We start from the raw sequence: 23113 nt of genomic DNA, 5'->3' as shown, positions 1-23113 counted from the left end.
TTTTTTTAATGAATAAAACGCTCATGCTTTGGCTGAACGTGGACTGGATTTGAACTCATCGTCTGGCTGTTTGCTTGCTATCCTGGTTATGACCCTTTTAAGTGCTGGCCAAGTTTTTGAGATGTGATTTCTGATGACCCGTGTAAGTCTGGTCCTCAGAAGGACCTGGACCCCAGCACGCGGTCCAGGGTTTTCTGCCCAGACGCTCCTGTCGTATAGATTGTGCCGTGACCCCAGTTTATAGAGCTACGCTATCTCATCCTGTGCAGTCATCCGAGAAACGACAAGTACTCATTTTGTTGGACTCAGTTTGGGTTGTCGGTCCTTGTATATGGAGGAATCTTGACGGGACAGACGAGGTTTTCTTAGAGGGAGACACCGAGGCATGCCTGGGGAGTCCAGCGGAGGGATGTGGGTTTAATGTCTCAGACGCTGCAGTGTGAAAATAGCTGCAGCCCTCGAACCTGCGGTCAGGGCGTACAAAAACATCAGCGAGTGTTATAAAAGGCTGCGAGTATCATGACAAAACTGGATGTGTTTTGACGTTCGTAATTTAGAATCTGATGAGTTGGTGGGATACGCTATTTTCAGTATGGGGGGAAATTATAGGTCTGTGCGAGCTTTGCCGGAGACAGTAGGTGGTCCTATGACAATAAAATCTACAGCAATTTTACTCCCAGGATGTGTGGTCAGCGCGATGCCCAGAGCTAAACACTGTGTTTCTCCCACCAGAGATCTGTAGAAATCCATCAGCTCCACTCAGTCTGCTCTTTAATTTTCTGCTCCAAGTGTCAGGGAAATAAAAAAGCATGGCGTCACGGCCTCTAAATTCCTCTCTGCAACTTTGATTACAGGAACAAGGGAATAAAGGATCTGCTGCTGCAAAAGTGGGGTGGTAATAGCTTTATCCCAAGCTATTTATTAGCGGTCACAGTCGTTCAGATGTTTTTTAATAATAAAAGAAAAATGCCAAACCATAAGAGAAGCTTGTGCCAGGAATATGTGGGTAAAGGGACGGGAACACCACTTTCAGAAGGCTCAAGTCACCACAACTGGCAATTAAATAATATTTTCCTTTTCAAACTAACAACTATTAAAGGTCTCAGCCAACAACAAATGAAGATGTTCAGAAGGACGCTAAAAAGGGTTGATGCTAAAATGATTATACAAAATGGATTCGCAAAACAGTTTTTGATTAAGAAAGGGAAACGATTAGCTCATGAGTAATGGAAAATGCTCTATAATGTTATTATTCCGTGCTTTGATCTCAGTGGTTCATCAGCAGTTCAACAGAAAACATAATGACAACAATTTAGCGACATTTTGGGAATGACTCCCAGGACATCTGTCTATTTCTAATTACGTTGCAGCTATTCTCAAAAAGCACGGACTCATTATTTTACACGTGCTGGAGATTCAGGTGGTTGAATTTTTGAAACAAAATTCATATTTAGTGGTGTATCGTACGTATGGTGCTGCTGAGCCTCGGGTCTTTGCACCATGGGGTCAAGTTTTCTATTAGTCACTCTTTCTTTGTCAGTACTTGAGATCCTCCAAACTCATTGGAGGCAATAACGACTGGGATCGGTTCTTTGATTGAACCTTGTTGCACTTTACTTTGTCATGAAATCTGGACCCGCGGCGGCAGCCTGGCTTCTCTTTCTGCTTCCATGGATCCGTTATAGAAAGATGGATATGATGCAGCCGCAGCATTTTAACTTGGAATTGCAGGTTGCCATTTTATTACGGGAGTCATTTTACTGTAACAGCCTCCTCCAGATATTACAATACACCCAGTGTTTTGCTCCAATTCCATAAAAACGGTATGATGACCACAATTTAGCCTTCACGGAAATCTGCTGCAGCTCCCCAGCAAGACTCGATTTAATGGATGCTTTTCAAAACACTCATTCCAGGCTTAATTAACCTCAAATTGATGGGAAGTGTGTGCACTTGCTCCACCTCAGCAAGAAATTAATTAGTACGTTTTCTAAAAAAGCCAATTAATGCTCATTTTTAAGGCACAGCGAGACCCTTGGTCTGGCTCATTTGCATCTTTGGTAAACTTTATGCATGCGGCCTAGTTTTTAAAGGACACGTTAATCCTTGCAAAGATGCAGCAGTACTGCTCTTGTAAGTGCCTGCAGCCAAGTGACGCCGTGACCTACAGAGAACAGCACTCTCTGGCTCCAGTTTTAAAAGTCAGCCCTGATGTTTTTCCCTTCACAGATGGTTTCTGCTCCCCGGAATGGGATGGTATTGTGTGTTGGCCTGAAGGGCCTCCAGGGAAGCTCGTATCCACCGCCTGTCCGGAGTATATCTACGACTTCGACCATAAAGGTGAGGCTGGCCCCGGCATAAAGTCAGCAGTTCGGAGCCCGGAGCTCCTTTTAACTCGTGAGCCAACTGAGGTGTGTGCTAATTCGCGCGCTGCTGCGTGCTGTCTGGTTTCAACTCATCGTGTCGCGACGTCCCAGCACTTTGTTATTCAGAGCTTTACACGTCGAGCAGAGGAATAGGCTCTGCCTGTGTACTTAGTGGAAATGATTGTCAACTTGTTATTAAAATTTTGCCTTTCTGCGGGGCGCAGGACTTGCATACCGTCGCTGTGACTTCAACGGAACGTGGGAACAGGCCTCAGCTAATAGGACCTGGGCCAATTATAACGAATGTGCACAATTCCTCTACCATTACAACCACAGCCATGAAAAGGTGAGGTCCCTCCCTCCTACACGCAGCTACACAGCGACAGCGCCTTCCTCCACGTTCCCCCTCCTCATACATAAATGCGCCTTTGTAGCTGGAATGACGGAAGTGTCCGTCAGTGGCTGACGCCATCAGCGTTTCAGTGATTTCGCGTGGCAGCTTTTCCTGCCATCCCACACAGGATTGAACTCCATCAGCTGGTAATTGCTACTCAGAGAGCGAAACAGGAAGAACGCTTGTAAAGATTCACCATATTTAATAAAGAGGGGAAACGATCCCAGCGGGAGATAATGACAAGAGGGTAGCGTGGTTGCAATTACTGCCCATTAAAATACAAAACTGAAATATTATAATGACAGCATTGCAGATAAATCCATCCCATTCTGGAAAAATGGTACCCAGTAGTTTTACAGTTTTGAATAGCTGGAAAAGTCACCATAATTCTTTTAAAAAGCATGACGAAGTATGAATATCTTTTCCCTTATTTGACCAGTAAAGACTCTTATTTTGCTTTGTAGGTGATATTAGAAATCAACATAAAGAAACCTCATTGTCGGTCCAACACAGCACATTTATGATGAGCTGTGGGAATGAATTCACGCTGAGTGATGTGAAAAATCATTTTTGCCGACAAAATCAATTCTTCAGCAAAAATAACTCAAAGGTTGAAAAGAATTCCAAAGTTTTACACCATAACATATGTTGCCATGAGCTCTATTTTGCTATAGAATAATAAAAGTATACATGTCTGGCGCTTGGAACAAGAGGATGTGGGTTCAGCCTCACCGTGGCGTCCTCAGCCTCTCCCCGATCCCAGATGTTTATGTCGACGGGCCCTCCAGGGAGCCGTTGTAGCTAATGACAAATACATATGCAAGATTTTAGACCCCACACATCACAACTGCCTCGTACCCCTGACCTCCACCACAGGAAGTGTGGTATCTGGTTACATCACATGTGGCTGTGGGCCATTTCAGCACAGATGGTTTGGTTGGCGGCTGGACTGGCCGCGTCCTCTGCTCGTTGCTCGAAGATCCGGTCGCCCCACCTGACCCGTCTCAGCACCGGCTCCTGTGTCGAGTTGCGTTTTCATCCAGTTTTGTGAAATTCTTGCGTGCTTGACACACTTGTCTGACATGTGGACTTCTCAGGCTATAGAAAAAAAAATCCCTCTGTCTGAAGTTTTTTTTTTTTATAGTGTGCCAATTATGACAAGAGCACACACCAAAGTCAAAAATAAGTCAGGACTTTTGGAGCCAACAAAGGTCCAAGTGTTACTTTTCCTGGAGTGTGAGAAAGGACTTGCTGAACTCCCTTTCTTCCATTGGATTTTTATTTTTATATCTATTTTTTTATGTATCCCCTCACCCCCCTCCTGTCCAGCAGGGGGGCAGGCAGCATTCTCATCTGAACGCCTTCTTCTGTCAGTTTCGCTTGTTCACGATGACTTCGTTGAGCTCCTCCTGTATCAAACTTTAAGAATCTATTTTATGAATATCTATTTTATGAATATTTTATGAAATGTTAGACCTGACTGCTGGGAAGCCCACAAACTAATAAACAATCACAGCAGGCAAACAATGACAAAATGAGCCCTAAAAAGGGGGAAAAAAGAGAGAGATGATGATTTCAAGAACAAAAAATGATAGAAAGAACTGAATAGAAGAAAAAATAAAGAAAAAAGCCATAGGTACAGATCAACAATAGATATTTACACATCCATTTGTACATACAGTATATAAGCCTAATACCACAGGTCTATACATACCCCCCCCCCCCATATGTACACATATTTGTGAACATAAATCAACAGGACCTGATGTTCATAATAGCAAAATGAATAAAATCTGCCTTTCCAGTGAACCTTCATAATTGTGGTGGTTCAAAAGTTGGTGTCTGTTAATATTAACGAGAATGTTTGTGTGTGTAATGTGTGTATGTATAAGTCTGCCACTTACGTCTGCCAGAGTAGAACAGCAAAGGACCTCTGAAGGGGTCTTGACTTGCTAGGCTAGGGGGAAAACAATCCTTTGGTCAGAACTTGTGTTGTTTTTAATAGTATGCTAGTTGCGACACACTTTCACCCAAATGTCTAAAACAAGCTGTGACATTTTGTATTCAAAATAGTTCAAAGTGTTACTTTTCCTGAACTGAGAGGACGTGCTGAACTCCTTTTGTTCCTTTGTGTTTTTAACCCTTTTGTCATCTTCAAACAGGAGGTCTTTCATCGCCTGTATCTCATCTACACAGTGGGGTACTCCATCTCCCTGGGCTCGCTCATAGTGGCTGTCCTCATCCTGGGATATTTCCGGTGCGTTAATGTGAGACTGATGAAACTCTTTGCAATCAAGCCAGATGAATTCAAACGTGGGGTCGCAAATTGGCTTTAGAGCAAATGCGGAACAGATCTAAACAGAAAAGATCAAAAAAGGTCTTCTTTTAAATAAAGTCATGCAGTGGCTCCGGGTACTGCAGGCACACGGCACTCCGCTTGCTGCACGCCACATCCGTCAAGCCTCACCTTTGACCTTTTACTTGACTTTTAATGTGTTATGTGTGTCTACCTTTTGAGAACCACGAGCCCCGAGGCTTGTTTGACATTTCAATCTATTAGGTTATTTTCATGCTTATTGATGCTTTTTCAAAGCAACATTTAGGTAAGTTGATGCCAGGTATATAAAGGTTATGAAGCCAAAGTGGAAGCTTCTTTTACTGCTTTCCTTTTACCTCAACATGAAAGATATCACAAAGATCACAGCAGTGGAACAAGAAAAACCATTTACTTTGATTCTGCTCCGGAGAGATAAAATGTTTCAACGATCCTGTTAAAAGTGCCTTTCTTGGCTTGGCTGATAAAATCACCTCAACAAATGAAATTAAAGGTTAATTGTGAGTGCGGGGAGGGATTGTTTTCTTCTCTTCTAATCATGGATTAGAAGTCACGTGTCAATTCAAACCATTTTTCAAAGCTTTTGCCAGTGATTCACACACAGTCGGGCAGTCAGAAACCTTCAGAAAAGTTCCCCACTGGCACCAGAAAATCAGTGGGCCAAATGAGTTTAATGAATTATCCCTGGGGTCCATCTGACATTCTGACTTTGTGTGCCAGAGCACGACAGGCCCCTCAACATGTCAGGTCGAAGACAGGAAAGCTCATAAATGTTTTCCTGGGAGCCAAAGAAAATAGTGATATTTCAGATCTGAGGCTGAGCTTTGGTCGTTTTCACCAGGGAAATGCAGCCTAGATTGGTTTTCGCCCGCTGGCGCTGAATCAATAGCTCTCAATAGTGGAATGCTTGTCAAACATTCCGCTCATTGACGACATCAAAGATTTGCCGACAATTGATAGCAGAAAGCTCATTTGAGAACCCAGTAAAACACACTACAAACACTGCCTTTTATATTGTTTGGGTCCTTTCGGATAAAAAGCAAAATTGAAGATGCAGTCAGCAATTAATAGACTTGCTTATAGGCTGTAATGGTGTATTTTGATCTCACTTGTCATTGATCCAACGGTCAGCCTCATATATCCAGCTTCTCCGGATGCTTTGGAAGACAGATTTTTAATTGCTTTTCATAAAACGTGCTTGCAATTAGTTTTTACTGCTCAGCAGTTGCATGTTTGTGTCTTATTTGCTTCTTTTTAATTTAAGGGATGTATTGTTTGGATGCATCTCGCACACACACGTGAACAACAGCAAATAAAATAAGCTTCTAACAGATGTACCTTCTGATTTCGGATTTCCCCCCCAGACGGCTTCACTGCACCAGGAACTACATCCACATGCATCTGTTTGTGTCCTACATGCTACGAGCTCTAAGCATCTTTGTCAAAGATGTCGTTCTGTACTCCGGATCCACCTTGGAGAATATGGAGAGGGTCACGGTTGAGGAGCTCAAGTCCATCACCGAAGCTCCGCCAGCCAACAAAACCCAGTTTGTGAGTACAGAACACTCCCACTGTGCAACGTTAAGCGTCTGTCAAAATACACAAATGGTGAGATAATGGTGCATGAAGAAGGGGAAAAAAGATGGGGTGGATATACTTGTTTGATATTCAAAGTTGTCTTGATTAAAGTTCTAAATGTGTGAATGAACAACTCCCAAATTGACAAGTCATTTTCACAAATGTTTCAACCGCAGCAGCTCTGATAAGAAAGGCTCGATTCATTTAATTAGAATTTAATTTGCAGCGTCTTCTTTGATGAACACGCCGTTCATTTTGTCGCCGCGCCTCCGTGCGCAGTTTTTCATTGTGCTTGTCGCTCTGGCCTGAGCATCGCTGCCGGTGCAGTTTTCCTGATTTGAAGTGTTCGTTCGGGGTGTCAGGTCAGCTTTAGGCTCCTCGCCAGCTCTCCGCGGGGCGCCCCAGAGAACGGTGCTGGGGTCTCTGCTCTTTCTGTTTCATGCATCCATATCTGTTCTTGTCCTTTTTTCCTTAATGCTGCATCAATGTCAAAACTTTCCAGACTTCCTTTGAGTAAACAATTTAAACAAAAACATCCACCGTTCTCACCGCTCCATCAATTAAAGGTAAAAAAAACAATTAAAATGCTTCCCCAGTGAGCGAACCCCCACTGTTGTCCTTCAATTGTTCTTGAAATATCAAACGATAAGAAAAGATAATGATGATGGTTACGCAACTGTCAATCAGGGCCGAGAAAGAGGGAGTGTTGAGCGCCGGCTGATGTGATAATCATGGTGGTGGTGCAGCAGCAGCTGGAGCCCTTGTCGGAGTCACCTCCTGACTATATATAATGGATAAACTATATAATAATAACATATACATAAATAATCATCCCTGGAGCGACTTTGGTTCCTCAGAGTTTCAGACAACCTCTGCCCTGCTTCCTCCGTCCACACACTCTCAATATTTATTGTCTTATCAATAATGACGCATTCAAATGCAGATTGTAGGAGAAAGCACATTGGAGAGGATGAAATTAATACCCACCACAAGTCTACCTGAGTAAAATGGGAGAGACGGTGCTTTTTTAGGAGAAGATCATTAAAAATGGGCACGCTTGCACGAATACAGATAATGAAGTGCAGAAATGAGAGGCTGCCGTCCTTGACGCTTCTTTTCCCTCAGCGTTCCTGCCTGATGTGTAGCTGCTCTGGGCTGCCATTAAATCCAAATCAGGACTTTCCACACCTTTATTAAACTCATATAATTGAAAAAAGAAAATTTAAAAATCCAATTTGATTTAACAGACCACTTACATAGTAAGTATTCCAATATATATATCTACACAAGAAGACCATGCTCGCATATAATCACACAACCCTACAGGAAACTTCCTAGACCTTCTGTTCTTATGGTGTGGTCTCATTACCTCCATGCCTATTAGATAATTGCATTGTCGTTTACACTAAGCTGTTTTTGCTTCCTAGATTGGCTGTAAAGTGGTGGTGACCTTGTTCATGTACTTCCTGGCCACAAATTACTACTGGATCCTGGTTGAGGGCTTGTACCTGCACAGCCTCATCTTTATGACCTTCTTCTCAGACAGAAAGTATCTGTGGGGGTTTACTCTGATTGGATGGGGTGAGTTCTTCATTTACAGCCTCTCTTCATTCGTGTGATTGCCCACTGATTAGCAGATTACTATAGTACCTCGGCAATTAGGGAGAGTATCTCATTTCGACGAAAACAGAGTCATTGAGGACAATGGTCAGAGCCTTGGTTCTTTGTCAAAACCAAAGGCAAATATATCAAGATTACGGGTTTTACAGTTCCTGCATTGTACACACTGTGCAAATCATTTCTGGAAGCACAGCGCATACAATGTGGATGCTGTGCTGCCCAGATCCCACCTGTAGAATAACGCGCCTTCAGTCACGTGGAAGAGGTTACGAGCGTGTTTGTGACGGTTTATTTTGTCCTTCAGGGGTTCCTGCGATGTTCGTGACAGTTTGGGCCACCGTGAGAGCCGTTTTTGCAGACACAGAGTAAGCGTGCATCAATCACACACACATTATCCTCTCTCAGGAACAACACGCTAAGGTCTGGAGCAAAGAATGCACGCGGGGAAAAGATGTTTTCCTGCGTTTCTGTCACAGGGACTTGATGAAGCTCCTCTTTTTGAAGGTGTCTTTTGCAAAATTCACCATTTCCAAGAACAACAATCCCGAGATCTAACCACCCACATTTATTAAATGTCATATTTGGGGTTGTAACTAACTGGACATCCTCCAGCCAAGCCTCTCTTCATTCTCATCAGTTATTTTTGATGCTGATTAGAACTCATGCGACTCCTTTGAAACAACTACTTTAATAAGTGGTTTTGGTTACTGAAAATTACAATCTTGACCTTAAGTGGGACCTTGTTAACGCCGCTGTGAAAATAAACACAGAGCGGAGGGTTTTCTTCTGGGTCAGTAAATCAAATATGTCCATAAACGTAGCTACAAACATAAACACATCTTCACTGGACAATTCTAAAGAACAAATTCTCTCACCACTGACTACTGGAAGTGAAACTTCAAAACGAGCACCTGCTGTTCTCGGGGCGAACTCGTCCGGTTCGGTCCAGTTTTAGAACTCACACTTTTGCGGCGTAGTCGTCTGTTAACTAACGTAAAGATGGCTGGTGGCACAGCAGTTAAGCTCCAGCTGCAGGTGGGGACACAGCAGGAGCAGGACTGAAATACCTGCTGATACCTACACATTAATCCAGGTGTTAGTTTACGTGTCCTATTATCCAGAAATAACCTTTTTTTTTTTTTAAATTTCCTTTAAAGCAACAACCCAGGAATTAAACATTAAAGGTTAAAATTGTTGGCTTGAGTCGGACACTCTTGAGCTGACAGGTTGCGCATCATGAAGCTTTAAAGTTTGACCTTCATCATTGTCTTTCCAATCCTCACATGTTGCTGTTGATGTGTTTGCCCCCATCGCAGGTGTTGGGACTTAAGTGCGGGCAATTTGAAATGGATTTATCAAGTGCCCATCCTGGTTGCTGTAGTGGTGAGTACCTGCTCATCATGGCCCCTGCTCGTTAAGAGAGTGGTGTTTCAGTACACCTGCACAGTATAAGACACCTTATTATGTGTAATTACACTTAATTAACAGGTGTCATTTTGTCTGCAGGTTAATTTCGTGTTATTTCTGAACATCATCAGAGTCCTGGCAACAAAGCTACGAGAAACAAATGCTGGGAGATGCGATACGAGACAGCAGTACAGGTACAGAGGGACATGATACAAATGGGTTTTTTTCTGAACCGACATCACACGTAAAATTATTAATCATTCGGTGTAGCTGTGGCCACCGCCGCGCAACACACCCGTTTCCTTTGATTGCATTTGCATCCCCGGGCAGCATTATAAGTGGACAAAATAGAAATCAGACCAAAGCTAAGCTAAAATACAAACATGCAAGTCAGAAGTGATTTGAAAATGTAAGGCAGAAGGCAAAATTGGCAGACCTTCATACTTGAAAGGCTTGAGTAAGTATGAGATTTTGTAATTTTTTATCCCAGAAGGGCCTCAAACTTGTTTAAAGGGTTTGTCTGTGTGTTTCTTTCATCCACACAGGAAACTATTGAAGTCCACATTGGTGCTGATGCCGCTTTTTGGGGTCCATTACATCATATTTAATGCCATGCCATATACAGAGGTGTCCGGTATCCCTTGGCTGATCCAGATGCATTATGAGATGCTGTTTAACTCCTTTCAGGTAAACTGGAATCATTGATTTAGCACCTCGTTGTGAATAAATGATAATAAATGAGTAATACAATAAGACTGAAGAGAAAAGTGGTTGTTCAATCTATAAAACTCAACAGGAATTAGCTAAATTCAAATCATTTTCTATTCTTCTCCTCAGGGATTCTTAGTGGCAATCATATACTGCTTTTGTAACGGCGAGGTAAGAGCCTCATCTCTGCTTTTCGCTTCTATACTCGAGTTCCTAGAAATTAACTGCAAACTTTTCTTGGCAGGTGCAGGCTGAGATCAAAAAGTCCTGGAGCAGGAGGACCCTGGCGCTGGACTTCAAACGGAAAGCTCGGAGCGGCAGTAACACATACAGCTACGGACCGATGGTGTCACACACCAGCGTCACCAACGTCACCGCCAGAGCGCCGCTGGCCCTCCATCTCACCACCAGACTTGGACCGGTGCCCGTGAACGGTCATCGCAACCTCCCCGGGTACGTGAAGAACGGTTCCGTCTCGGAAAACTCCGTACCGTCCTCAGGACAAGAGCTCCACGTCCCGGATGAGGAGCATCCGGCTCCCGCGCGACCCTGCGAGGACCAGAAACCCTCATCCGTGGTGGAGGAGGAGAGGGAGACCGTCATGTGACACGCACAGGGAGAGAAAACTGGGGGGAAAGGGGGGGGGATGAAACAGTCTCAGGATAGTCTGAAGGGGATGGCTGCATGAATCAACACTGGCAGTTTTTTCTCCTGTGAATTGACCCAGAACACTGAATGATGACGCCCGTGGCAACGAGGGCGCATCAGTTACATAACCTGGGCCTTTGTTTGGGGGGACGTTAACCCCCCCACAGTCGTGGCGAATACATTTCACCAGCCATCTTCCACAGTGAATGTTTAAACAGATAGAAACAGACTGTCATTTTGTATCTCTTTTCCACTGCCATAACTGTTTATATCTGTTATTTTTTTTAATTTTGCAAGTGTCTTGTGCTCAGCAATGCTCGCTGTCGTAGGTGTAGACGCCAGGTACAGCCTTAAGGCCAACTCATGCTTTTGTGTCAGACTTACTGTGTTTGCGGGGACCCCTTCGCCGTAGCCCGACCCGCACCTCAACAGAAATGTAACCAGGCCTCCCGACGGAGCAGAAAATCTTCCTCCTCGTTATGATAAACACTGACCATCTTGGGTAGGGGGTCGGATTTACGGCTCTGCGCCAGCCGGATCGCCACAAAGGAAAATGTCCCAATAGAGATCTGGAGGTCACCCAGTAAATATAGAAGCAGCAACCCACAAGGTGCCCCGGTCATGACTCTTGGCTCTGCCCGAGTCCAACCGTAAATCCGCATTTGTAATGTGAGTGCGCATGTGGAGAATTTCAGCAGCACAAGTAGGCTGAGTGCATTATTATTAATGTGGCTATCATGAGACATCCGGTCATGCTTTTAGCACCTCTTTTACTTGCTCATCCACTTCAGTGTTAAAGGTACTCAGGTAATTTAAGCCCTCTGATGTTATAATACCCCTTCTTTAAAGGTGGTATGAAAGCATAGTCAGAAATTCTACACAAAAGTTATATATATAGTTCTATACAGTGAGGCTATGTTAAAAGTTCTTTATGAAATATGTTCATATCATTTGGAGGAACATTATTAATCTTTACTGTCAAATCTTTCAGATCTCTCTCTCACTCACTCACACACACACACACACACACACACACACATCCTTCTACTTACAGCTTTGAGAGGACTTTCATAGCCACAAGCAATAGCTATAGGACAAAATATCCTCACTTCACAAAAATGTCCTCACTTTGCTAGTAGAATGATTTTGGTATTCAATATGTAGCAAGTACAAGTACACACAGACACACACACACACACACAGACACACTTTCAGTTAAATAGATCATGGAAACACTCAGAAATCATGACACATTTTTGAGACCCCATTGGGAACACACAGGTAGGGAACAGGAGGCAGAATTTTCCATCTTTTCCCAGAGTGTTAAACAGGCAAACAGTTTCCGCCCCAAGCCTGAATTCCAGGAGTGTGGTTGATATGAAGGGAAAACATAGAAATAAATGAGAAAATATGTAATGTTTACAGATGTTCCAGTATTTTGCTGCTTTTTGATGAATATACATGTCACAATGTTTACAAAAATCAGAAACAGATTCTAATTGCGAGCTGTCGTAGTGTTTATATGTATGGATATGTTACCGAGCTAATCTTTCCATGTAAATTTGTTTCCTTATGTTTATGAAATGTTTGCGATACTTGGTTCTGTATATACTTTTAGCAATTTAAAGGGGCATCCAAGGGCCTTTCACAAACCATTCCACGGTACGTTGTTAACCCTCCTCCTTGTTATTTCTAGCTTTTAATCCATGTTTTCGTGCGAGGGGGGGTTATGACTTTTATGCCAAAGACATGTGTTTTGCAGCATTTATTTGTATTATCAGTGACCAAACAGTTGCGGTAAAATTCAGTGTGTAGAGGGTGTGTAGGTTGGTGGTTTCAGGAAAACTGTCAAAAAAAATCCAAAACGATGACATTTTTATTTCTAAATATACAGTCTGGTGTAAAAATATATTTTTTAAAAAGTCACATTTGCTCATCCTATTTCACACCTTTTCTTCATACTTTAGAGTAGTAGCCAGTAGTAATGTGATGGTTCTTTTATCTATCGTACTGTTGTTGCTCTGTTCAAAATGACAACATCTGCCAGTCGGTTGGCTGGGAGTTGTAGTGCCTACATGCAGCAGATTAATACAGTGCATCAGATTAATTCTGACATCCACAATGTCCACGGGCAACAGATTTTTTAGGGCTATAGTCCCTAGTTATAATAATCCACCACTTGAAAATTCCATTTCAATTTCAGGGGTATTATTATGTGTAGTCTGCGCAACCTTTCAATCATTTCAATTAATCCAAATTATATCTGAGCACTTTAATATGCTACAAAACCATATCTTTTTTTCTGATTGTATCATTTCAATGATTGTTTTGGGACCATGTGGACACGAAGGCCAATGAAAATAGAGCTAATGTTGTATTTTACTGTCTTCAAATACCTCTCATGGAGCTGTAAACTCGTCCAGCGTTATTTATCTCGTGCTAAAGGATCCACACTGGTCCTCGTTGTGTTTGTCAAAACATGTCTCTCCTTCTCATCGCTGTATGAGGATCCAGGCCTGTTGTACATATTGTTGTTAACTTTAAATTGAGATGTGTTCTGGTATTTGTTCTGCAGTAAATGGTGAATAAATGCATCATTTTAAGGCACTTTGATATTCTATCACAATCCCCGGTTCTGAAGTGAAGAATTATTATTGGTGTGTTGTTTTTTTATTTGGTTTTTTAAACAGGTACAAATTTAGAAAAACAACATTGTGCAAAAGAAAGGGTCCTCACTTTTGAGCCTTTCGGGCCCCCCCTTTGGCCCCCCCTCTACCTCCCTTTTCCGCTCTTTCTCCTCTGTCTCCTTTGTCTTCGGACTTCTTTCCTTTTCTTTCTCCAGTCTCTTTCTTTCCACCGTCCTTCTCGCCCTTTTCGTTTGTCTTCTTTTTGGATGTGCTCTTCTCATCTCCTTTCCCCTCTTTGGCACCTTTGCCCTCTGTCTTTCCCTTAGTCCTCTTTTCTCCTTTCTCAGCATCCACTTTTGCAGACACTGTTTCCACCTCCTCCTTTTCTTCAGCTTTTGCAGCTGAATAATGAGAAGGAAGAAATGAAGAAAACAACAACACGCTGTTAATGGCATCAGGTAGCATTTCTGTCCAGTCCTTAATGGTAATTAAATCCGTCTGCAAGCTAAACTAAGTGGGCTGCACATAATAGAGGCACATCTGCCTCCATCTGTTCTAATAAGCACGGTCTATTTAGGTTTTTAATGACATTGTTTGTGGGGTGAAATCGGACAACAGGCAACTTCCTGCATGCTGAAAGACATTTTTCTCAATTAGACGGCCAGGTTAACTAAAGTCTCATAAAACAGGAAGTGTGCCGCAATAATGAGGTTAAAACAAATTGTGTCTATAATAATGCACCAAAATATGGGACATTGTTCATTTTACACTGCATCACATCATTTCTGGTCAGAAACTCAGCACTCAAAACATTCTCTTCGGTGTCACTGTCCTAAAAATGTGTGTGTTCATGTTATTTTAGGTAGTTATCATGAAACCCCAGGCTGAATGCAAATACCAGTTCTTTAAATCCTGCTTGTTGCAGCGGAACAATTAAAAGTTAACATCACCTTTAACAAAACACGGTGACCTTTGCAACACCGATGCCTGTCAAATGTTCGGCACAGCTGGTGGAATATGATAAATCGAGTATTTAATTTTTAAAGGGGCCTTATTATGAAAATGAACCCCTGTTACAATGAATCTCCTGCCATTCCCATCAGGGCATTTTGCCAACGCTGACCTTGTCCCTGACGTCATAGCTGCTGCCGACTGAAGAACAGAGGGAAAAGATAAATCCTTGTCTTCCTGCAGGTCAGGCTGACTGTCCAGATGTGGCCCTCTGATGGCGTTTTCATTACACGGTTCAAAGCCATCAGATGGGAAAATGTGAGGAATTACTTTGTATCTATTAAGGCGGCAAGCATCAGATTAATTTGCTGTTTTACTGTCTGCAAATAGAATATTAAGCTGTTTCTAGCTCTCATGTTTAATATGTGATTAACTGCTAATTTTAACTTGCTGTCTTATTCTTTCAATTCATAAAACAAAAAAAAAAACATATTTTTTTCAGTTTTTTCTTGCTCCTCACTCTTTGGAACGGCTCCCAACACCCCCCTGATGTCACGGTTGAATAACCATATGATCATGAAGAGCTTTTACTCCAGTGCACACTGGATGAGATCTGGATGCTCCTCCGACAGTAGCTTTACTGGGGTTTTTTTCTCATTCGACACACGTGCAAAACAAACCTGGTGACAGTTTCTTTGTGTGTGTGTGGCCACTGCAGAGGAAGAGTAAGAGACCGTCCATATTTATTTCACATCCTCACAATGCCACAGGAGCAGGAGCAGGCAATATGGGCCACATATGCACACACACACATACACACACAGATGCAAGCACATTGAAATATCATGTTTAAACTACATTCAACATGACTCTTATCCAGTATGAGTCAGATATTGGCATTTTTCCCCACATGCATCACATTTTGCTGCCGCCTTTAATGTGTTTTCCTTTACATTACTGAGTCCATAAGTTGTCAGTGCAAAACCCAATGTGCACTTAATAATTACAATAATAGCATCTCTACCTGAAACTCTCTCAGCCTCAAGACAGGACAAGCTGTGGTTAGCAGAGAGAGGCAATGTATAAATGTAAATAAGAACATTTTAGGCTGCAGCAATTTCACAACCAAGAAACTTACTTTCACCTATTTTGAGACATTTTACAGAACAGAGACAATGACGGAAGAGAAAGAGGAGCACAGAAGAACAGTTAAGAACAGTTATGATGGGTCAGCGTGATCCGTTTGGACCTGACCAGAGACAGTCGGCACCACAGCAGCACCTGGGGCTGAGAGGAGAGGAGAGGAGAGGAGAGGAGAGGAGAGGAGGGGAGGGGAGGGGAGAGGAGAGGAGAGGAGAGGAGAGGAGAGGAGAGGAGAGGAGAGGAGAGGAGAGGAGAGGAGAGGAGAGGAGAGGAGAGGAGAGGAGAGCAGGGGGAGAGGAGAGGAGAGGAGAGGAGAGGAGAGGAGAGGAGAGGAGAGGAGAGGAGAGGAGAGGAGAGGAGAAAAAAGGAGGACAGGAGAGGAGAGGAGAGAAAAGGAGGAGAGGAGAGGAGAGAAGAGGAGAGAAAAGGGGGAGAGGAGAGGAGGGGAGAAGAGGAGAGGAGGGGAGAGGAGAGGAGAGAAAAGGAGGAGAGGAGAGGAGAGGAGAGGAGAGGAGAGGAGAGGAGAGGAGAGGAGAGGAGAGGAGAGGAGAGGAGAGGAGAGGAGAGAAAAGGAGGACAGGAGAGGAGAGAAAAAGGAGAGGAGAGGAGAGAAAAAGGAGAAGAGGAGAGAAAAGGAGCGAAAAGGAGGAGAGGAGAGGAGAGGAGAGGAGAGGAGAGGAGAGGAGAGGAGAGGAGAGAAAAGGAGGAAAGGAGAGGTCAAACTAAGAGATCAAACGAAATAAAGCTGCTCTTAAAGTGTCTCTAAAATATTTGTGGATATTTGTCGTCACCTCCAGCAAAACCAACCCTCCTCCTTTCTTCTTGATGAAAACACCACAGTGTTCCACACAGGGTAAATGTGCAGACGTGAAGTTACTCATCAGGACCAGGACAGAGTAAACAGTGGCAGCAGATGGACACGTTTTCTTCATGCTTTGATGTCCAGCCATTGGACAACCATCTGTTGTTAACTGAGACTCTTAACTGAAAAGGTCGGTATTTGTGGAAACATATTGCTGCTGAGGTGTTTTGGAATAATAATTCTTCCGTTTTGTGAGACTGCTTCATTTTCCTATCCTAATTATTACGCTTTTAGACATGAATCTCTGTCCACGCTGTTTATTTCGCTGCCGTTGTTTATCCTACATGTGTACTTCTGTTTTAGGAAACGCAGCTTGCTGGATGTGCCGCCATCTGAACACGGAAAGAAAAGGTTCCAAAGCCAAATGGGGGGAAGCTTTGGAAATGCACAACAGGTGGCTGGAAACAGTATGTGCACAACTTACATCCTGGGATCTCCGTCAGCTCGCTCAGTGGTGGCACCGTCTCTAACGTGTTAGCATATTTCTTGGCGGCCTGCCGTTGTGCATGTCGTGCCTCGATTTCCTTTTTGGTCCTTGGAATTCGGCATTTGAATATACAGCAGAGTGTGATAACTAACAGAGAGAGAACAGGAGACAATGAGTTTATTTAAATAAGGATTGCCTCAAAACACAGAGCAGGGCTAAATATGGCCTCATGAGCAAAAAGAACCTTTAAACAAGAGGCTGCGGATAATTAAGCTCCAGACCACTGATTGGGTCAAATCTAAAAATAAAGTTATCTTACATATATATGTGTGTGTGTGTGTGTTGTTGCTTTGTTGTGTAGACCAGAACGTTAATATGACCAACACTTTGACCAACACGTCTGGTCTGGTCCTCACAAACATAAAGGGTATTTGAGTGTCAAGACTTGGTTTCGAGGTTAAGGTTGGAATTAGGGTTGGTGTTGGGCCCAGTTAGTTAGTTGTGATGGTTAAGGAGCCAGAAAATTCATTATGTCAAGGAAAGTCCTCACAGAAATACAAATATAAATGTGTGTGTGTGTGTAAACGGCTTCATTTTCCGCATGAGCGGCTGGAGGAGCCTGGATGGCTCCGACATAGGTGACTGTGGTCCGTGTCGAATGCGAAACCAAAAGTCAACATTGACTTTAACGTATGCACATAATTTAACTTTTGTACCAAAGTGTATTCCTGCAGGAGTGTGTCGGAATGACACTTTCCCCCACTTCACCCCCCCAACTGTAGGATCCTATCATCACATAAAAGGCCGACAGTGTCGTGCAGTTAGGCCTCGATGCATGAATATACTGTAACTGTTCTACTTTCATAAAGCTCAGTGTGACGTTTGCAAAAACAAGTAATTACTGCTGTAAAGTTCACAGATCAGCATCTGGCTGTAGACGAGGACATTTGGAAATGCTCATGTTATTTTCACGCCGGCAAAAAATCGGGCTACCAAAATAAAGGCTGGTTCCACAGCCTTTCTGGGGGAAACAAGGCAGCATCAGCGGATGCCAGTGGTGGAAGTGAGGCGACATAAATGAATGTGAAAAATACTGCATCTTGTTGCTTCCTATTGGATGGAACGTTGTTTAAATCTGTGAGTTTCTCTCCATCATAAACACAGACTCAGAGGCAGTAGAACACTGGTTGTTGTTGCTGTTTTTAAATATTTTAATAATCTGTTCCAATCCTTGTTCCAAGATTGACTTGGAAGACGCACAAGTGAGTCTAAATGTGGAGTCTGAGGGATGTAAGTTTGATTTGAAGATGATAAGGATGTATCGATAAAAGGGTACTGACCAACTGCTAAAGCGAACAACGCAAAGATGCCGATAACTTGCCACAGGCGCAGCCCCCAGAACACAACCGTCTCTGAGGTGATGGGGTCCGGCTTCTTCGGGGGATCTGTAGGTAAAAGCTGTGGAGAAAGGAGGCATCATGTGACAAAATACCAGCATATAACCCCCCAAAGAACTGCTACAAAAGCCATATCAAGCACCGAAGGGGCGAGTTGCGAAAACAAACATCCACACAACTTTCCCTAATTCCTCTTTACTCAGTCAACAGGTGATGAGGTTGCCTTCCAAAGGTACCCCCCACCACCCCCACCCGTATTTTCACTACAGTTCTGTGGTATTTGGATTAATTACATCCAAAACAAACACTTACTGCATTTTAAATTAGAGCCGTGACTCCGGTAAGATAAGTCTGGGATTTCTTTTGCGTTAAATCAATCTGGTGGATTATTGCCTCTCTATCAGGACATGAGGAGGATTTCTCCCTGTCTTCTGTGTATTGATCACCTCACTGGATAATAAGGTTGTCTTGGAAACTGTATACTTTAGTGCTGAGCCTGAATCCGATAATGGATAATGGATGTTGATTACATTTGCTGTTTATTGATGGCACCATTGTGGTGGAACAGAAACGAAACAAATGTCATGACAATCAGACGTGACAACGTTTATTTGAACGACCATTGATGGGTAGAAAAAAGTTAGCAATGGTTGAAAATTCCTTTAGAATTTGATAAAATCCTGAGATGGTGAGCGCAGTTGACCTTTAATATCAATACATAACTACAAAAAGTGGGTCTGCCCCACAGTGTTCCTAAACTATCCACTATATAAACCTTCTTTCTCACAGAAACAGCTCATCAACTTCAGAGTCTCTTTATTTGGAGCGGATGAACTCGACTGACTATTGGCACAGGAAGCTGAAATCTAAATGAGTTTACGCTGTGTGCTTGTGCAACACCCCCGCGTGGATTAGAGCCTTGCTAGTGATATTTACCAAAGCTCCGAAGTAATGACAATAGCATTACTTCAAGGCTTTCAGGGTGATTACGCAATGTTAAGTCCTCTCCTCTGGGGGGGAGGGTCACTTCAGGATTAGTGGCCTTAAACTTTTGCTTTGTGGCAGCAAACAACATGACGTGGCCTCGCGTTACCTCATCTACTTGTTCTGGCATATGCGCTCCGTCTCTACGAATCTAAGTTCTGCTTCCAGTGTTCTTTTCAGTACTCTCAATCGATCTCCATCTCTGCTTTAATGTATTTCTACAGTTCCACGCCCAGAGAACCTTCCCAATTTAATAACGCCAACAAATCAGAAATGATTCCTGAGATAAATGTTCTCAATGTATCCTCAAAACACATGCATATGAAATCTCCACGGATTGTTTCAAATGCCACCTGGACTCTTGTGTATCCCGTTTCGACGCAGGTTTTCTGGCGACAACATGAACGCCTCACCGACGCTTCCTTCACAGCACCTGCAGCCATTAGGATATTCCTGAGAGAGATCTGCTGGGAACAAGGTGATTCGTCAGGCTCTTACCTCAGGATCCGGGACCTGACAGAGCACAGAGGACAAGCCCTGGAGCAGCAGCACTGCTTCCAGGCCCTGCAGGAGATGGGCTGGACCCGCAGGCTGATCTCCAGTCATTGTGTCTCCCACTTCCCCCTCCGTCCGTCCTCCTCTGCCTCCTCTTTCTCTGTGCCTGCCCCCCCGTCTGCACTGTCGCCATATACAGCCCTGGACCGCGGCGTTCCTGAGTGATTAACGATCACCGGGATGTTGATGTCTTCCTCTCTTCAACATTCTGTCTGTTGCTGAGGGTCTCTGTCCTGCCTTTGTCTGTCCAAAGACGTGGCAGCGGCGACCGCTGCAGGCAGCCCAAACCTGCTTCACTGGAACTGAGGGAGCAGCCTGGCCGTTAGGGCACATCAATTAATTAACAGAGCTGGTGTAGGTTACAGCCACCTCGTCCTGCCGAGAACAGGCAGTTAAAGCAGCCTGGGGAGGGGGCGGGGGAGGGGGGATGGTCCAACCTGCAGGACAGTAAAATCAAAAGGCTGCCAGGGATAATTGTTGACTCAGGACCTGAAGGACAGGGAAATCCTTTGGATGCAACAAAACTGTTAGAACGATTCCCATTAGATTGCCTTTAAAGTGCTCGGATCAGGTGCACATCTATGAAATACAGGAGATCCTCTTATAACCCAAACCTGTAATTTCTGTAAAGACGGGGTTCATGATCTGGACAACTTCCCACTCAGAACAAATGGGCCTCTTTTTAGTGATTACCAAGGAATGGATTTAGGCTCCACAGTGGGTCTATGCAGCCACCTTCAGCAGGTAAAAAAATACCCTCAGATTCCCACTCTTCACTCCTGATCCCACTACTGTATTTTCACGACTGCAGTTTTCACGACAACTGCAGGCCATCGAATATGCGGCTGAAAATGGCAATCGAGCAATCTTAGTGTTTTCGCTTTATGAGGAGGCGGCATCTCTCCATACGCGCGAAGACAACTGTTGCGCAGCGGCTGCCCACGGATTACCAGGAGAGGGTGGCCATCTTCCCTACCCCTAACCCTAACCCTAACCAGGAGAGGGTGGCCATCTTCCCTACCCCTAACCCTAACCCTAACCAGGAGAATGCGGCCATCTTCCCTAACCCTAACCCTAACCAGGAGAGGGCAGCCATCTTCCCTAACCCTAACCAGGAGAGGGTAGCCATCTTCCGCACCTACTGCCGCGACAAGATGACCACGCCCAGCCACATCACCAACATGGATGAGATCCCTCTGACTTTTAACATCCCTTTGACCCACAAAGTGGAGAAAAAGGGACCGGCACGGTGGCGATACGCACAACGGGGCACAAGAAGTCGTCGTTCACCGTGGTTCTCGGCTGCCACGGAAACGGACAGGGTGCTGGATGACGGAAGGTGAACACTCCTTCACAAAGACTATGAGTTAGCGGCGGGCAAGTTATGCCACCATATGCGGGTGGATTGTAGACGCCTGGGCTATGATACCGTCTTCATGTATTGGAAGAGCTTTCACAAAATCAACGCTGAACCGGAACCGGTCGGTGAGTCTGATTCAGATGATTAAGAAGGGGAATTCGGGATGTTGGACATTGAAATAGTGCAGCTGTTTAATTTAGATACAGAAGATGAAAACTTTGATGGTTTTGTGGCAGAAGAATGAATATTTTGTTCAATAAATGTGTCGAAACTCACTGTTTTACTTCTGTTGTCATTTTTTACTGTATGTTTCAGCATGCGCCTAATAATACGGTGCGCCTTATGTATGTTTTAAATACAGAAATAGCACCCATAACTGAGACTGCGCCTTTTAATACAATGCGCCTTACGGTCGTGAAAATACGGTATTTAAAGGGTAAAGATGCTCTCTTTCTTATCGATCTGAAGAAAACTACCAGAGAAATCCTCGCTATGATGTCCGAGCTGCAGCTGCAACCCTTTAGAAATAGCCAGTGTTTTAAAGAGTTGAGTTCGGGGGTTGATCTCGGTGTGGTTTTCGCAGCCGTCTTCTGGTTTGAAATATAGCTCCATTAGAATACAGCACTTCTCTCTGATCCTTCCAAAACTTTTGATATTCATGGCCACTAGCTGCTTTGGCATACCTGAATCGAGAGAGGCTGATTTTAAATTCACATCCACTGACCCCTGAAATACAAAATACCTGGCAGGGCTCTATTTAGCTATCACTGAGCAGGTCAATAAAGTGGCGATTGAGCATTTAAACATAAGTGGATCAGGCTCAATGGCACTTTTGCTGCTCCCAAACCCCCACAGCTTCCATTCATGGCTAATTCACTCCCATTCAGAGCCATTTTGTCTTTCTTCTTCGGTCCCTACTGTGTTTTTGTTTGGTTTTTCCTGTTTTTTCCCCCATTCCCTGGCAGGCAGGTCTGAGCCGGCACCTCACTCACCTGCAGCTCTTTTGGGTTGATTAGATCTGGGACTTTAAAGACTTTAAAGTCCTGTTTCTGGCTTTGCCTGGTGTAACAGCTGCCATGACCTGTCAGACCAGACCAAGTGTCACTCCAACACTGTCCACCGTGTCATCGGTAATATTAAATACAGGGCAAAAAAAATGACAGGAAAGGCAGCATTAATACATTCAAGTGCTGTGTTACATATAGCACTCACAGAGGTTCATATCGGCATTCTTGCAAGGGGTCATTCATCGTATTTGTTAACCCACACACATAGTTCATTCAATAAATCCTTAAACAAACAGATAAATACAGCCTTTTCAAAAGCTTGGTACAATCCAGCACTCGTGGATCAGTTGGGCCGCTGCCCCTCCCCCCTCAGGTATCAGATCGGGTCAATCTGGATTACAGGACATATGAAATAATCTCTGATTTATTTGTTCCTCTGTTTGGAGCCCAGTTTGAGGCAACTTTGCTTCTTGGAAAAAAAAAATCCCTGCAATTTATTCGACCGGTGTCTTTGAAAGTATATATGTTCAGCATAAATAATACATATTCAACATGAATATTCCAGGATGTGTTAGTGGCGCTTGAGTGATGTTTTAGAGCGGGCGGAGGATGACGCCTGGTGCGAGCCAGCGTCTAAGCTGAAGGTCGGATCACTTGTTTGATTATAATAGACAGACGCTTCCTCCAGTGGGACACGCTGTGTTCTGAGCGCCAGGACATTCGATGCGGCAGGAGAAACACACG

The 23113-nt window shown here is 43.8% G+C and overlaps 2 protein-coding genes and 1 non-coding gene across 3 annotated transcripts in view; 2 read left to right on the top strand and 1 right to left on the bottom strand.

The window, feature by feature from the left end:
• pth1r (parathyroid hormone 1 receptor) overlaps nt 1–13677 on the top strand; it is a 33390-nt gene extending 19713 nt beyond the window's left edge. Inside the window, exons 3-13 of the mRNA XM_011616196.2 lie at nt 2230–2340; nt 2591–2712; nt 4923–5017; nt 6460–6646; nt 8101–8254; nt 8598–8658; nt 9610–9676; nt 9800–9894; nt 10246–10387; nt 10538–10579; nt 10653–13677. Of these exons, the coding sequence (XP_011614498.1) occupies nt 2230–2340; nt 2591–2712; nt 4923–5017; nt 6460–6646; nt 8101–8254; nt 8598–8658; nt 9610–9676; nt 9800–9894; nt 10246–10387; nt 10538–10579; nt 10653–11015 (1439 nt within the window). The 3' untranslated portion in view covers nt 11016–13677. The remainder of the gene's footprint in view (nt 1–2229; nt 2341–2590; nt 2713–4922; nt 5018–6459; nt 6647–8100; nt 8255–8597; nt 8659–9609; nt 9677–9799; nt 9895–10245; nt 10388–10537; nt 10580–10652) is intronic.
• Nucleotides 8440–8508, top strand: mir460 (microRNA mir-460). The gene has a single exon (NR_105333.1). It is a non-coding gene; the product is annotated as a microRNA mir-460 (primary transcript).
• Nucleotides 13678–13755: 78 nt separating the features above from the next.
• On the bottom strand, nt 13756–20428 carry tmie (transmembrane inner ear). Its single transcript, XM_003975373.2, has 4 exons — nt 19946–20428; nt 18407–18524; nt 17064–17213; nt 13756–14084 (listed from the first exon to the last, which is right to left on the bottom strand). The coding sequence occupies exons 1-4, from the start codon at nt 20051–20053 to the stop codon at nt 13789–13791; spliced, it is 672 nt and encodes a 223-aa protein (XP_003975422.1). The 5' UTR covers nt 20054–20428; the 3' UTR covers nt 13756–13788.
• Between the last annotated feature and the right edge of the window lie 2685 nt (nt 20429–23113).

This window comes from Takifugu rubripes, chromosome 22 (assembly GCF_901000725.2).
Source record: "Takifugu rubripes chromosome 22, fTakRub1.2, whole genome shotgun sequence".
Taxonomy (NCBI): domain Eukaryota; kingdom Metazoa; phylum Chordata; class Actinopteri; order Tetraodontiformes; family Tetraodontidae; genus Takifugu; species Takifugu rubripes.
This window is presented reverse-complemented; position numbering and strand designations above follow the sequence as displayed.

Coding starts and splice junctions, on each gene's coding strand:
- tmie (XM_003975373.2), bottom strand. CDS start 20,053: ATGACTGGAGATCAGCCTGCGGGTCCAGCCCATCTCCTGCAGGGCCTG. Junction 17,214..18,406: donor GTTGTTCGCTTTAGCAGTTG/GTCAGTACCCTT, acceptor TCTCTCTGTTAG/TTATCACACTCTGCTGTATA. Junction 14,085..17,063: donor GCTGACGGAGATCCCAGGAT/GTAAGTTGTGCA, acceptor CTCATTATTCAG/CTGCAAAAGCTGAAGAAAAG.